The 17,184-nt window shown below is 33.4% G+C and overlaps 1 protein-coding gene across 1 annotated transcript in view; it reads left to right on the top strand.

The window, feature by feature from the left end:
• SDCCAG8 (SHH signaling and ciliogenesis regulator SDCCAG8) overlaps window positions 1-17,184 on the top strand; it is a 114,980-nt gene that overhangs the window by 20,644 nt on the left and 77,152 nt on the right. Inside the window, exons 9-12 of the mRNA XM_070950574.1 lie at window positions 991-1,129; window positions 3,793-3,945; window positions 10,194-10,328; window positions 12,764-12,880. Coding sequence (XP_070806675.1) covers window positions 991-1,129; window positions 3,793-3,945; window positions 10,194-10,328; window positions 12,764-12,880 — 544 coding nt within the window. The remainder of the gene's footprint in view (window positions 1-990; window positions 1,130-3,792; window positions 3,946-10,193; window positions 10,329-12,763; window positions 12,881-17,184) is intronic.

The following is a 17,184-nucleotide window of genomic DNA, read 5'->3' as shown; positions in this document are numbered from 1 at the left end:
ATGTATCCAACCCATACTTTACAAATGCTCTTTATATGTAATTTAAAAATGGAAATCATTGGTTACAAAAAAGGTAATTGAGAAATAAACAATAGGAATTTACCAACTGAATGAGGATCTGCCCTAGGAAACTGCAGCCAAAAAGTCACCATATAAATAAGATGCATAGAATAGCCCAAAGCATACATTCTGGTAGAGAGAAGTTCCTTGAAGAGGTGCTCCAGCACAAGTCCGAAAACTCAGAAGACTAAACCTCTGGTCCTGGTGACTGACCCAGATTGGAAACTGCATATATGTATTGTTTATTCCTTCTTATTCTAGGTAATATTTGAAGACTTGGGGGCTGCTATTTAGTCTTATGAAATTCTGCAGATTTACAGGAAGCTTTCTGATCATGCCATAAAATCATTGAAAATAATAGAACTATATTTTTTCTGGCCAATTTTTTTCTGTTTGGTTTTGATGGGCATGGGAGTAGCAACCTTCTAGGATTGCGAACCTTTTCGGTACCGAGTGCCCAAACTGGAACGCATGCGTGGTAGAGCCCCGGAAACTCAAAGACCAGCTGGCTGTCATGCACATACGCACTGGCCAGCTGGTCTTTGAGTTTTTGGGGCTCCGGTGCATGGACGTTACAGTTTGGGCACTTGATGCCAAAAAGGTTTGCCATCACTGCCATATTAGTTTCAGCAGGAATTGTAGGGGGAAAGTTCTTGGGAAGGGAGCTATAGTTATGCCGAGATTATCCCTTCCTGATCTGAAATCTAAACTACTACTTGTAGAATCATTGCTAATTTACAGCTTAATGTGTAAAGATGTGGCAGACTCTGCCTATCTTTTTTAAAAAAACTGGCATAAATCTAATATGATTGCTTTCTATATAATAACTTATAAATGTTACTAAATGTTGATGTTGCTCTTTATCTCCCTAAAGTATCTCCTACCTGTCTAATATATTGATCTTTTCTTTCTTTTCTCTTGTTGTTTAAGAGAGAGAGATGAGTTAATGGCAGCACTTTCTACAATAAGAATAAATTTAAATGAAATGCAACAGAGGGAGTGCAGCGCTTATGAACAAGTGAAACAAGCAGTACACATGAGTGAAGAAGCTAATTTGGAAAAAACAAAGGTAAAATTGTGCAAAGACACAATAGTTTAGGTATCTGAAATTGTATCTACCATTTAAAATATGCAAGAATTCTGAAAGTAATGCCTTGTTTATGTGCCTTTGAGAGGCATCTTGCTTGACTACTTTAGGCTTTGAATGCTAGATTTAATGGACTCTGTCCTAATGTGACTTTCCCAGCCAACTTTTGATATGCAAAGTCAATGGGGAAAGCTGGATTTGCTTAATGACTGCACAATTCGCTTAACAACTGCAGTGATTCGCTTAACAACTATGGCAAAAAAGGCTGTAAAATCAGACTCACTTAACGAATACCTCACTTAAGCAATAGAAATTCTGGTCCCAATTGTGGTCACAAGTCAAAGACTACCTGTATTCATACAGCCTAATGGCTGTGTCAGCTTTGGAAGCCATATTAGGCCGGAAGCTCCAATGCTGCCACCTTCTCACGTGTGGGAAAGTAGGAGAGGGGGTTAGTAGACATAATAACATTCTTCCTGTAGGTCAAGGTCAGAGCGATCCAGCATCTGGAGAAGGAGTGGTCAGGGGGCTGGTTCGGGATGGAACAGATGTTGATTGGAGCATGTAACCGACTGGGTGGAAAAGGGGATGGTTTTGGGAGTTTTATTTGCTGAAGGAAAACCTGGGCTTTTCAGATTCGGGTTTCCCCAGATGTGCCAATTTGCCTATTCTAGTAAAGAGGACTTTGGAAAATGTTTGCTTCCGCGTCTTTACTTGGAGTTGGGGTTTTTCTGGAACGCTGACAGGCTGCTAATTTGAATAGCATGAGCTTGGTCTCAGATACTCTTTTCCCTATTCCCTCTCCTATTTATGGTTTGTCAGAAAGAGGAAGAGTTGGAATAGCTGCATTTTTTTATTATTGCCTGTTCATTTAGAAATGAATTTTCTCTCTCCTCAGTTTCAAGAATTTAGTGGGAGTTATACTTTTAGTAAACAATATTGAAGAGCTTTTCTAATGTAAGTTAAAAAGCTTATTTTAGACATCTCATGCTTTAGATTGATTTATTACCTTGGTAACTAGCGCCATCTGCTGTGGTATTAGTATATTGCATATAGTTGAAAGAAATTTGTATTGGAAGCAAACATTATTTTTGTAAGGGATCAAACAGTATTGTGCAAATGGAATTCAAGTATACTCTGAAAGAATCCAGTTAGCTTCAGTTCTAGGAATAGTGATATGACAATATCATTCATTAACTTCAATAATTTCAGGAGGTACCCAATGGTAGCAAACCAGAGGTTTTGTTTGTAGTATTTTACAATGTTCTGTAAAATAACATTTCTTATTCCTGTCACTTTAACAAGAATTGCTGAAGATGCCACATGCAGAGAATGTTGTTTGGGTCAGCACTGCACCTGTGTAAGCAGAGTGCTTATGCATGTATTCTTCATTTTCAGAGTTGACCCTGCATATTTGTGTAAACTAGAATCACTAGACCTAGGATAATTTATATTCAGTTAGTATATGTAGATGACAGATGGTTAAAAAACAAACAAAAAAATATATAGAAATATATGTTTTTAAGGTGGCAATTTTGTTACTCACCAATTTACCTATCAAATTTCTTGTTTTAATATCAATAAAAAAAAATAAAGTGTAATTATTGAAAAGCTACTGAATGGCCATGTAGGTTTAAAAGCTTGCACTGAAGCTGTAAATCTGAAAACCGGAGTAGCATACTTGCTAAGGTGTTTGACTGGGGATAAGGAAAGCAAGATTCTGTTTCACTCTCAGGAAATTTCATCACCTCAGCACACTCTTTCTCTGTCACCTTAACTTATCACACAGGGTTGTTGTTGTAGGGGAAAAATTGGAGAAAAGCATGCGTTGTATGTCACCTTTTGCTCCTGGAGGAAAATTGGGATAAAAGTGTAGAAAATACATTAATAATATTAAAAATATTTTTACAGATTAAGTCTTGCAAAATCAAAATAGAAAAAAGTAATGGCTGTAAGGTCTCTTAATGACAAATTAATGATTAAATGAAAGCAATATTTTGTAGAGACTTTATGGTCAAACAACAAGAGTATATTTACTTTCTTTTAAGCCTGATTATGTTTCAAACAAGACCCAAGAAATAACTGCCTATCTAATAAGGTTTGATTTAAAATACTAATATCACATAAGAAAATAACATTTAAATTGAGTAATTTAGCAAATTTGGTCTCAGACTGGAACAAAATATATGCTTGAAAAATGTGATGAAAAGATGAGATAAAGTAAGCACATTCACATTGTATGCAAATATATGCACCTTTATTCATTTTCATTGTATGATATATACTTCAAAATGTGAAATCAAAATATTTATGGTGAAATGTTAATACGTATTTAGGACAGACACATCAAGTATTACCACTAAATTAAAGTTCTTTGAAAGTAGCAGTAATCTATTCTTTCAACATTCACTTATGAGCAACACATTGTTTTGTGGCTGTTGAAAGTATATTGTATAGTTATAAATTTATATAATATAATATAAATTTATATACAGTATGAATCTTTATATATTAATGAGAACATACTTAAATTTAAATGAATTTTTAATTTCATTTTTCTCCAAAGTTTAACTAACTTGCCTTATATTAAAAGAATATCTAATTTGGTTCTACAAATATTAGAGTGGTCTTCCTCATCTCCACAGGCTTTAATTCAATGTGAACAGCTTAAAAATGAAATGGAGAGACAGAAAGATCGCCTTGAAAAAGAATTAGTGCTTCAGCTAGATAAGAGAGCTGGAGAGCGAGAAGCAGTTCGTGAAGAAATGAAGAAAGAAAAAGAAAACCTGTCATCACTGGTATTTTCCTATCTTTTAATTACTTTTAATTAATTACTTTGGAACATAAACAATTTACCAAAGTTGTTTACCAAAAAAATCTGGTTGTTGTTTTTAGTAGTTATTACATTTATGAATTTTTGTTGGAAACAATGTGTACTTATGCAACTCTAAAAAATTAGAAAGTAAAAAGAAACTGTTCTAAACACTTGAGCTATTTGATTATATGTTTAAATAGTTTCACTTAGCTCCAAAATATTCTTATATGTATCTACATTTCTGTATACAAATTTGTTACTATGAAATGGTTTAAGGAAGTTTTAAATGAAGCATGGAATATACAGAGTCACCCACTGCTATTGTTTTATTATTTGAGGAATATGAAATCCTTACTCATTAATTTAGATTTTTTTTCTCAGATTTGCATTTAAAAATATGATATGGAACAGATAGCAAAAGAGCCAAGTAAACTTACAAACAATGGGAAAGAATAAAATAGATGTAATGTGTCTTTAAACTTATGTAAAATAGTCTTTTTTTCATTTGCTTTATGGTAGAAGAATTGGCTTGGTCATTCTGTTAATTTGCTAATCCATGGTGAGCAGCCAAGAGTCATTTTGGAATTGGAATTGAAATTGGAATAAGCCTAGAAATTTGATAATTGAATAGACAAGAAAATAACTTAAATTGTGACTTCAGAACTCTTCTCAGGTTTGTCTATGGAGATTCTCAGTCATCCAGATGTTCCAAAGGTGCTTTTTCAAGAGGCATCTGGACTGTCTTCTTTTTCTTTGAAGCCGTTTTGCTTCTCATCCAGCAGCTTCTTCAGCTCTGACTGGATGGTGGGGAATGGAAGGATTTATGCTCCTTGCAGACAACTGGTTATTTGCATTCTTTTAGAGAGTTGTTGAGGCTACTTGGAGAGAAAGTCCAGTTGCCTCTTGAAAAAGCACCTTTGAGTCTTCTCAGATTTCTTCTACTGAAATTCAATGGCATTGGCTTATTGTATACATGAAACTTAACAATAGGAACAAAAGTTGGAAAAATGCTGAAAAATCCCACCCTCATTATCTACCAGATCGTGTAGCCCTCAAATAAAAGCAATTTTTTAAAAAAATTCTAAAATTTGCCTCTACCTTCAAAAACCTGTAACAATAGACAGTAAATAACATTTACTGACTGTGGTATTGGAGGAACACTAATGACTAAATCAGAGCAAGAAAAGTTTAAGTGTAGTGAAAATATAGAAAATAGAATAAATGTTCAAGGAGGTTATTACAATTAGAGCACTAGTATTATGACTTCATGTCTTCTGGCAATTGAGAGTTGTTGCATACAGATTACCTTTTAGAATGCTAGTTTTAATGCCAAAATATATGTGAAGCAAAATGCTTTGAGTCCATCAATATTGTCCAAATTACTTCACTTTGAACCAGCCAAGACACGAGTTTTAGAAGATGAGTTTGGCAGCGATCAACTAAATGAAAGCTTATAAATATATAAGAGCATGAAGATCAAACAGTTGATCAAATCTTGGTTATAAATTATTATTTATGACTGTCTCATTGGTGGTCATTTGCTAATTTGACCCACAATAAAGTCTTGGTGTTGAAAGCTCATAGGGATAATGTGTTCCTATTCAGCAATCCAGAGAAAAAAAGAGATTGGATGCAAAATTATAATAACAAAGTGTGTCATTAGGCTCAGTGGTTATAATAATTGTTGGAGAATAAAGATATTTAATATAAAATGTAATAATTTTTATCTATGAAACAAGTGAGTCAGAGAAAGATGTGGCAAGTTAAGATAAAGGTACCAGGATAAATGGAAATGGTGTTAGGTAGGATCATGGAAAATTATCTCCAGCTTCTGGTTGAACTTCCGGTGCCTTTGGAAACCATATCCACGACCTCCATGGGTCCGTTCCGAGCTCTCCCTGTTGGGGGCTTCATATTGAAGCCATAGCCACCCTGTAGGGGTGATGAAGCAAAGGAAATTTAAAGGAGTAAATATTTGTTTAAAAAAAATTAAGTTGGAAATGGAATCCCCAGAACAAAAGGCGTGATATTAAGAAGGCATATTAAGATGCTGGGACTATAAACATACCTTTTCTTCAAATAATTTGCCATAAGTAACAGAGTTATAAGTTAAATTAAGCAAGAGAAAAAAATTTGACTTGTCAAAATAAACGCAGAGCGGCAGCAGAGTCAAAATAAAAGCAGAGCGGCAGCAGAGTGAAGTAAAGAGCGCCATCTGCTGATGACAGTGAATTTTTGCAATTTGGGAGTAAATATTCAAATGAGGAGAAATAACTGTTGAACTATACATATTTACCTTCTAACCACTGGAGACTGGAATATTAAAAAAAGAATTTGTGTCTGGGGACCCCTAAATACTATTGTATATACAAAAACAACTTGAGGAGTGGAGGATCCCTGAAGTAACTAACTGATTTGATTGAACATTGATGAGACATTTAAATTTGACTTGGAGGTTTGGTTTGAACTGACGATTGTGAAGACTCAAATGGAATGGAGTTAATGATTAAGGACATTAAGGACATTAAGAACCTTATCCTGGAACAACACAAGGACATGGTGGAAGTATTTGATCGTATAGATTGAAGACCGGAAAATTGTATACAAGAGACAAGGAGCAAAGACCAGGACAAGAAGGAAAGAATGGAATGATCAGCTGGAACAGAAGGGGAATTAGAACTGAGAAACCAACAAAAAGAAGATAACAAAGAGGAGACACTATTAAAATTAATAAGGATTGAGGGATTAAAACGGGGGAAACATTTTAAAAGATTTTAAAAAGAAATGGGAGGAACGGGAAGAGGTTTGGAGGGGAAATGATAGGATTTAGAGCAGAAAGCTTTCAAATTAAACCGTGGGAAAAGACGGGCCAAGGAGAAAAAATTAAATTATGGATTCAGAAAATAAACTTTGATGTAGATGGAATAGAAGACTTAAAAGGAAAACAGGGGAGACAAGTCAAAGAAAAAGGTAGGATTAAAGGAGGGGATGTGGATAAGAGATAATGGTTAAGGAGAGAAAAAGAGTTATAGATATGTCATGATTATATGTTAATAATTGTATTAATATTAGAATGATATAGGCTGGACAATTAGTTGGTATTTAATATAAATAAATATTAGGATAAACATTACCATAAATAGATATGAAACTGGAAAATTATGAATGAGAATTCATTAATTGGAAATGAGAGGTTGAATGATGTGTATTATTAAATGTGTATAAAATATGACTATTGTGTAGGTAATGTGAAAGTAGATATATTTATGTGTATTAATAAACTTTAAAATATACAGAGAGGAAGAGTTAAATAATGAGAATATGAATAACAAAACAGAGTATCATGTCCTTGAATATAATAATGTGGAGGGGGGAAAATATTAGTAGAAGTTTAGAATTGAAGGGTGTGAAGCAATGTATCACAAAGTCAAATAAGTTAGGAAAAGAAACATGAAAAATAGACACAAAGAATGAAAATGGTGGTAAGCTTGAAATGTTAGGATGTAAGAAACTGGTATTCAGATGGTATGCTGTTTGATCAATGAAGTGATGTTAGTATTGAAAGAATAATATTGTAGTTGCATATATATATATATATATGATTATGTGTGTAAAATTATTAATATGAAGATTAATCAATATTATATTATAATAATAATAATTATTATTATCAATAACACATGTTTAAGTAATTAAGTCTGCTTCTTTTATTTTTGAATGTAACTTTAAGAAGTTGTATAGTTATAGTTGAAAGAGATATTAATTTGAAAATACACCATATCCTGTAGGTATTGGGAATATTATATACAACAACAAAAAGAGAGAGGGAAATGGAGTGGAATGGAAGAGAGTAGGAGAGGAGGGGAGAAAGAGTAAGGGTAGAGAGGGGAAAGGAGGGGAGGACAAGAGTAGAAAGGGAAGGACAGGGAAGTGGAGAAGAAGAGAAAGGGGAAATACAGAGGGGAGAGGAGAAGGAGAGAGGGAGAGAGGGAAGTAGAGGGAAAAAGAGAAGGAAGGAGGGAAGTAGAGAGAAAGAGGGGAGAAGGGAAGAGAGGGAGGAGAAAGAAGAGGAAAGGAGATGGATTGTTGTTGTAAAATTGGGTGAAATATGGTGTATAGGAAAAAAGAAAACAGATGCACAATTTCGTATTTTTTCTACTTGAGGGTTATACTATTGAAATTATAACGAAAGATAATACGGTGGATGTTAAAACATATCGGTTTAGATATTATTGCATACTTGTTAATATTTATATGAAAATAAAAATTTTGTGTAAAAGATTGTGGTAAATAATATGGAATAAGAAAATGGAATGTAATAATTATGAATATGTCTATCTGTATTGAAATGTATGATATTCAAACACCACACGATCCACATAATGATATGTATAATTTTTTTAAAAAATAAAAAATGAATGGAAAATTATCTCCATGGTTCTTATCACAGCAGTTTATCCATAAAACAAATACATAAAATGTTCACTCTCTAAAAATAAAAAGAACTACCATATAAACAAATTACATGTAATCAGATAACTTGAGTCAGTTTCTTAAACAAAATCAAAGTGTTGACATTTGAGAAAGGTAGCAAATAAACAAAAGACTGACTAAAGAAAGATGACAACATTTAACTTTTGTTATGAGGGTGGCAGCATTTTATCTTTTTCCCCACCAGCAAGATTCTAGATTGATCATTCTGAACATTTCCAGTGTTTGTATGCTTGGAGGACGATGGTTGTTAGCAAAATTTTGGCCTATATATTTAGTTATCTGTTTGGTTTGTTCAACAGAGAAAGAAAATTATCTTACCTTTGCTATGCACAGAGAATACAAATAATAATAATAAAGTCTTTTGTTTTGATAATAGCAATAGCAATAGCACTTAGACTTATATACTGCTTCACAGGGCTTTACAGCCCTTTCTAAACAGTTTACAGAGTCAGCATATTGCCCCCAACAATCTGGGTCCTCATTTTACCAACCTTGGAAGGTTGGAAGGCTGAGTCAACCTTGAGCCGTGAGACTTGAACTGCTGGTCACCAGAAGTAGCCTGCAGTACTGCATTCTAACCATTGTGCCACTACGGCTCTTATGCACTAACTTTTCTCAACTGAAATGTCATGTCTTAAACAACATGGAACTCTTGAGCTGAGATTGTCTAGCTGTTATCAGGCAAGCATATGGCACCAAAAAACATGTCAACAAGAAGCCAACACAACAGAGCTCTAGTATAAGAGGTTCATAGTAAAATCAAGAGGGTTAAACCTTAATAAGCATTTTATTAATAGGATTATTATTAATATTAGTAATATACTAACATACTAATCAGGCATCAGGACCCTAATATACCAATACTAAACATAACCCCTAAATACTCTTTTACCATGGCTGATGTTGCAAAAAATTTGCTTCTACTAGCTCTTAGCCTATTAGTCAGATGTGCAAGGACCATGCAATCCCATGAACGATTTATAAATTGAATTCAAGCTTTGGTCTCTAAATTACAGATAATTAGATAGCTTAATAAAAAAACCCTAATCTACTGTTAACCCATGATAGGAAGAAGTGGTTTTTTTTACATTTGCAGCTAAAATCTTATGTACTAAGCAATCTAGACATAGCACATACTTGTAAGCATATTGTGATTATAAACTTCTTTAAAATTTTGATTTATAGTTAACGTATTGTATTTTTAATTAAATTCCCTTAAGTAATAGAGTTGCAAAGTATTTGCCATTTTGAAAACCTCATTATTTTAAATGTAGTTCCACTATTTAATTTCAAGTTGTTAAAATGTGTTTTGATTTGTAATTATTATTATTATAATATTTATTTACCTTCATTATAGTACAGATAATAGTTTCTACATTAAATATTCTTATATTGGGCCACTAAAAGTTTTGATATATCTGCAGGATATTCATTTTGTTATTTATACAACAGGTAAAATTATAACAATCCCAATAAAATAATGATTTTCCATTTCATTTTTAATGAATTTATCAGAATTTTTCTCAGGCAGAGCAATTGACCTAATAATAGCTGAATTTATTACCAGTTTAGAGCTCCTATAGGCATTTGATGGAAGGAATATACAAATTGCAAAGAAAGAAACCTTGTTTGCCTACTTTTAGGAGCGAACTCAATCTTTCCCCACCAGTGGAAATATCTGCATAATCTTTTGCCTGAACATTTTACTTCAGGTAATACCTTTATCTTTTATTTCAGGTAATGTCTTTATCTCAGAATGTTGCTGGTTTGGAGTCTCAGATTGACAGGATTACAAGGGAAAAGGTCTCCCTAACCCATCAGCTGGAAGAAGCTCAGAACCACCATGCTTCTCGTGAAATGGAGATCAATAAGGTAGAATAGTTTTTGAAAATACAGAAGAGGCAGTTTTCACTAGCTCCCATTTTAACTGTATAAATTAACTTTAACTAAAAAGCTTAGAGTCATTTGAACTGCGGCAAATAAATTTGATATCTAAATAAATAACTGATGCAACGAGGGCAGTTGAGCTTTGCCAGCACAAAGGAGAAGCAGCAGAGGATTTACAGTAAATTCAGTCAATAAATGGCTTTGCAAATAAGTGCCAAATAAAAACTAAAAACCTAAACTTATTGTCAGTACAGTAGCATTACAATATTTTATGTGGTCTGTAACTGAATAAGAATCAAGTTTCAAAAGTCTTCAATTTCAAGAAAATGGTTGCTGAAACAAAGTCAATATAAGCTTACAGCCCATGTCAGAATCTGTCCTGATAGACCAGAGGTGTCAAACTCGTGTCGTCATGGGGTCACATGACGTATCGGGGCTTTTTTCCCCTTTGCTAAATCAGGCGGGAGCGGGGCCAGCATGTGACACAACCAGCCTGCGGGCTGCGAATTTGATACCCCTAGATCACCTTCATCTGAATGTTGGTTCTGGTATATTGTTACAATCTGGATTGACAGCAAAGCAGAATGTTGATTGCACAACACTGCAATGTATATTTTTTAGTATATTGTATTGCTGTATTTGCCTTAGCATTAGCAAATGTAAAAGTTATATTTCAACAAATTTCTTAAGTTACTTTTACTTGGAGGCTAAAAATGTAGGATCATTTTCAGTGTGTACAATGAAAGATTAATTATTATAATTATTAAGATGCATGTCTACTTTTTCTATTGATTTATAGTTCTTACTAGAGATAAACTTTATTCCTTAAATTTTGGCCTTTAAAGAGTAGCCTTCCTATTCTAATACATTCTAATTACAGCTTCCTACTTCCTGATAATGAAAGGGGCTAATTTTGTGAGGAAAAAGTGTTTCTTACTGATTGGCTTTTCTATTAATATTTTTAAAATTAACTCCTATTATTCAGTATTTATTTTACTGCATGCTGAAACTGGAGGCTCTGGGTTAGTCTATTTCATAGAGTATGAGGAGTGCTAATGATTAAAATAGCAAAAAGAAGAAGATGCCAGCGAAGAATAAATCAAAGGTCAGCATTACTTCAAACACTTTGAAATCTGATGACAGAATATTTTTTTAAGTGGGATCATTTATTCATTGTCTGAATCAGTGTTTCTTGGTCCTCGCAAATTTAAAATGTGTGCACTTCAACTCCTAGAATTCCCCAGTCCACTATGCTGACTATCATGGGGAATTCTGGGAGTTGAAGTTCATCTATCTTAAACTTGCCAAAGTTGAGAAACTCTAGTCTGGGTAAAAGATTTGCATTTTCCTTAAAATATAAACCCTAATTTAAGCTAAAAATAGCCAATTTGCACCGATCGTATATAATTCGATCACAATTCATTTATCTGGTCACCAGAGCCCCTGAGATTATTTTTTTCTAAATTTGGCAGCAAAATTGTGATTTTCAGTGATACTTTTTGCCCTTTTTGTTGAATTAAACAGGTTAAGTAAATGACAAACAATTTTGTGTAAATCACCTAAAGCCTCCTAATTAATCAGTGGTGTAACATTTCAGCCCTATCGATCAGTGATAATGTCACCGTATCACTTCCATTCAGTCCTGCAAATCTTAGATACCTTTTTTGAAAAAGAAAGGTCCCCCGAGAAAGAGAAGTTGCTCAACTCAGAGTTATATGGTGCAAGTATACAAGTTTCCAGAAATAAAAAATGAGAATTCTAGTCTCTGTATCTTGATATATTTAAGAATTCTCCTTGTTTTCAAAAAGTGTCCCATTCTATCACCTTTTCTTTTCCTAGAAAATGCTTTGAAGAAAGTATTTTCTTGTTGGGCTGAGGAAGGGAGCGAAGGAATTGCAATTATATTGGGATGAAACATGAAATAGTAATCATTATTTTTCCAGTAACATTACAATAAAATTCCTTCAACATAGTGACAGGATGTCTTCCTATTGCCTCATAAATAGGAATATGTTCTCCCCTCTTTCCCTCTATTACTCCTAAAAGTAACTCTGAATAATTAAGTAAATCTCATTGCCTGTGGATTATGCTTGTTGTATAATATCTATGTTTCTGGAATTGATTGATGATGGGTATATTTTGGCTTAAACAGCAACGGTGAATCCAATTGGTGGCTATATGGCCATTAACAAAAAGAGAGAGAGTGGGAGAGAGACAAGGAGTTCTGGGGCTGCTATGTAAAGCATCCCTCTAAAGCATCATTTTAAAAAATAGGAGTACAATATAAAAACTTTACAGAATTTAGTGCAAATGATGAAATAATAAATATAGTCACTAGAGGGCATCAAAAGTTCTCCTCTAAACAAATATTACTTTGTGGAGTCCTGAAACTGCAGGATGTTATTTATTTGATCTAACAGGTGTGTGGAGAAATACGTTACGAATTGAATCAGACCAAAATGAAGAAGGATGAAGCCGAAAAGGAGCACAGGGAGTATAGGACAAAAACAATAAGGGAACTTGAAATTAAAGATCAGGTAAGAGAGAATACTCTATCAAGCAATTTATAGAAACATTAGTGTTTCCTTCCTATTGAGTATTTTGAGGGGGTTTTTATGAGAAGAAATCCATTTCTTATATTTTAGTACTAGTACAATATTTTATGATAAGAGATTTTTTCCCCCTCCAATCTTAACATATTTTTTCATGCATGCATGAACAGACATTGTCTATGTGTATGTGTCTATTCTGTGATATTCACTTAGTCATTTGTTGTATCTAAAAAATTAACACAGTGTATCTAACTGATTCCTGAACATTTTGCATTCGAAAAGCATTAAGTAAATTTTATTTTTTTATTCTAAAATTAGTAAAAACTAATAAAATTCTAGTAAATTAATTGCTGATTAATATCAGATATTTTCAAGACTTTCTTGTTTGCTGCCTCATACAACAGAAGTTACTAATATTGGGATAAACTAGTTATACATGAAAAAGTTGAACTATATATACATTTGTAGTGAAACCTATGGAATCCCATAACGTCTATACATAAAAGAAACTCGGAGATATTCACTCAAAAAGGAAATATGATTTAACAAAGAGAATGGAATATTTAATTGTTTGAATTACTTTATTTTCAAAATAATCATATTATTACCATTTAAAACAGTTGTTCTTTTACACCTTTTGTAGTATTTATGAAATAAAATTAAACTACAAAACAGGACTTTTTCTTATCTCTCCAACAATGTTTTTGGATCTTTACTGTTCAGCTGTGTCCAGTAGCAAGCACTTTCAAATCACCCAAATGAGAGCATACAATATTGATGCATTTTGCTGCAACTTACTGCATAGCATAGTCTTCTAAAAGATTTCCCATAGTTTTCTAGAAGATTTTCCCAAAAGCTTTGTGGTGGGGCTGAAATGGATTGCAATAGGGGGTTAGTTAAAATTGAATGCATCAAGCAGAACTAAGGTACAATCTAAGGAAGCAGTCACTTCAAAGCAGTACAGTACTTCAGAAGTTTGTCAGAACCTCCACAAGGCCTAGTGGGGCACAAATAAAACAATTTAACCTTCTTTATTAAGATAAAGTGAATAGTTTTAGAAACATGGGCAACACATTTGAATAGCATGCAATCATACTGAATAATTTTTGGATGAAAGCTTAAAAAAACAGCAGTTAACAATTGAAGAATTTCTTTTCCAGGCCATTATCAGCAAGTGGTAATGATAATAAATATATAGGACATTATATGTTCACATTATACAGAGTGCTGCATAGTGCACACAGGTATATATAGACATCACAATTGAATGTTGAAGGCTATGCATGTCATGCACTGATATTACTGTTTCAGACATGTTACATATCCAAAATAAGAAATAAAGAAAGCAAAGATTAAATGGGAATACTAATTAATGTGCTTCATATTTATTGAATATTCTAATGATTTTCCTAAATGCCTAGGCAGTATGAAGAGAGGAAAAACGGGGCTCTGTTGATATGGAAAAGGATCCTGTCCATTGTCCTTTAAAACAGCATTTGGTAAAATATGGTTTAGGTGTGACAGAAATAATTTTCTAGTAAAAATGGTTGGATTTGTCTCAACTCCCCAAAAGTTTGTTATACTTTTTGAAGTAAAGTTTGCTCTGTTGCATTTCTTCATTCCTTGCTTCAAGGGGGCATGAACATTCATCTTTTTGAATGCATATCTATTTTTCCCAATGTTTGGTGAAAAAAATAATTGATGAAAAAATGCATACTTAGGAGAAATTTATAGAATGTTCATAGTTGTCTTTAAAAACCTTGCTGTCACATTTTGTACCAATTAGAATTTTCAAAGCCTCTCTAAAGTAAACTCCATTTGGAATGCATTATATTAGTAATTGGAGATCTGGGCAAAAGTAATGGAAGTCCATGGAAAGACATATTTACAACAAAAGAAAGGACCTCTAGTATTTCCATCTAAAACATAAAATGCCAAAACATATTTTTGCCTTTATTTACAATGGCTATACAACCTATTCCCTCCTTCCCTCCCTCCCTCCCTCCCTCCCTCCCTTCCTTCCTCCCTCCCTCCCTCCCTCCCTCCCTCCCTCCCTCCCTCCCTCCCTCCTTTCTTTCTTTCTTTCTTTCTTTCTTTCTTTCTTTCTTTCTTTCTTTCTTTCTTTCTTTCTTTCTTTCTTTCTTTCTTTCATTGTAAAGTCTATAAACTTCCATTCTGAGAAGGATGGATAAAATGGAACCAAACACATTCTATAGTTTTGCGCTTTGGAAATACTCTAGGGAGATGTGGAATGGCATCAGCTATCCTCAGTGCATTGATCAGGGATGCTTTTGAAATCTCTTATGCTTAATTTTTATTTCATTATTCAATTAAGATTGAACTATATCACGGCTCAGTTGGCTGTGGAGGTCCTAAATATTCGAAGGTCCTTGCAAGAATGGTAAAACATTTTTCTCCCTGCAACAAAGTTGCGTTTTTAATTTCAAAACAGAAATGGAACAGTACCGCTCATTACATGTAAGAAGAGTTTGCTCTTTTAGTTACATAGAGCTGATACAGCAACAGAATAATTGTGTTTTCCAATACCTTGTTTCAGCTCCTTGCCCCTTTGTATTTGCAGCTTGAAGGTGTCTGCCCTGAAATAGGACCAGCCTGCTTTGGACAAAGTACTCAGTGACTCCATGTAAAACAATTCAGATCTCTACAGCCTGGATCTTCTCTGTGTTTAATTATTTCTATTGTTTGCATGTGACTATAATCATTTCTAAATCCTCAGCTAGTATAATTTTAAAGAATTTATTGGATTTATCCTGAATAGGTTTTATATATCTGAATCATGAATTATAAGCAGTTCCAAAATAGGTCTTGCTGAAAAGGCTAAGGTCTAGATACCGGGCTTTGTCCAATAAAGTATGACAAAAGAAATTCCTTTCCCTTCCTCCTCATTTAAAACATTCATCACTTGAAAATGGTGCCTCCTTGATCATGTAGGCAAGCTCAATTTTTATTTTTCCTATGGGGGTTTGCAGTCAGTGTGAACCTAAAAGGAACCCAGACTTCTCAGCTTCTTCTTCCAGCCTTTCCAAATTAACGGATACTTGACTGTTCTCTTGATGTTCTTGTAAAGCAGTTGTACTGTGTCTAAATTGTGGTTCTCAGTAGCCTGAAGTCACCCGATTCAGCCCTGTGTATTTGATGTATACAGTGCACTTCAAATATTAGATTAGATTTGTTTTTATCATTTTCTTTGATATATATTCCATATGTATAGTTTATCAAGATATTTTAGAGGTGAATGTTTCCAAGCCTTTTATTATGGAATCTTAAGTTTCTTGTATAATAAAAAGGATACAACAATTTTCAGGTAGCTGGAAAAGTTTTCTCCAGAGTGACTTGAATCAATCAATTAATTAAAAGAACTGAAGAGAGTTACTGTCTTAATTCAGTCAGTGTCATTGTGTACAGATCGTTTTAGCAACAGGACAATGACATCCGAATAAGGGAGTTCTCCACTCCCAACTCATAAAGGTTTTAAGATTTAGCATTAATATTTTGAAATATTATGATTCATAGTTCAAAAATTATTTTATCTGAGCAATATACATTTAGCATTTTACATCTGTACCTTTTGCTAATTTCAGTTTTCAATTTTTCTGCAAAGTCTACATATTATAGTAATCTGATTTGAAGATTAAGAGTCAAAATGATTGAGGTTAGTTGGCTTTGCTAACTGAGATTCTGTCTGTAACACCTGAAAGTGCCAAAAGATTTTCCATTACCAAAAATGAAGGAGAGTTCTAAAAATGTAAATTGGTACATTAGTTCATTCTTTATGCATTGACAAATGTAGATACCTCATCTTAACTAAATTCAATTCCGTGATTTGGCTTTGATCCAGTCCTATTCTGATCCCAGGCTCAATGGACCTTTATAAGTTCATGTTATCTGCATACTAATGATACCTGTTTCGCTCAGCTATTTTTATAGGTCCTCATTTAGTGATCACAATTGAGACTGATAACTGCAGCTGTGATTATTATCTTATTTCAGCTTTACAGACCTGAAAAGATCATACATTTTAAACTTTTGGTTGTAAAGTTTCTTTTTCATCACCATTGTAATTATGAACAATTGCCCAACAAAGTAATCACTGAACGAGGACTACCTGTACTAGAATATAGCAATGAAGAAAAATTCTGTAAAGATCCATTTAACATAAATATGAATAAAGAAATAGTCTTCTACACTACTTTTCAAAATGAGTCATCTATTAAGTATGAAACTATTATAATCTGCTACCACAGATTTCAAACTTGAACAATCTATCC

The sequence above is a fragment of the Pituophis catenifer genome, unplaced genomic scaffold (assembly GCF_029215685.1).
Source record: "Pituophis catenifer annectens isolate HBS135680 unplaced genomic scaffold, rPitCat1.0.hap2 SCAF_1, whole genome shotgun sequence".
NCBI lineage: Eukaryota > Metazoa > Chordata > Lepidosauria > Squamata > Colubridae > Pituophis > Pituophis catenifer.
This window is presented reverse-complemented; position numbering and strand designations above follow the sequence as displayed.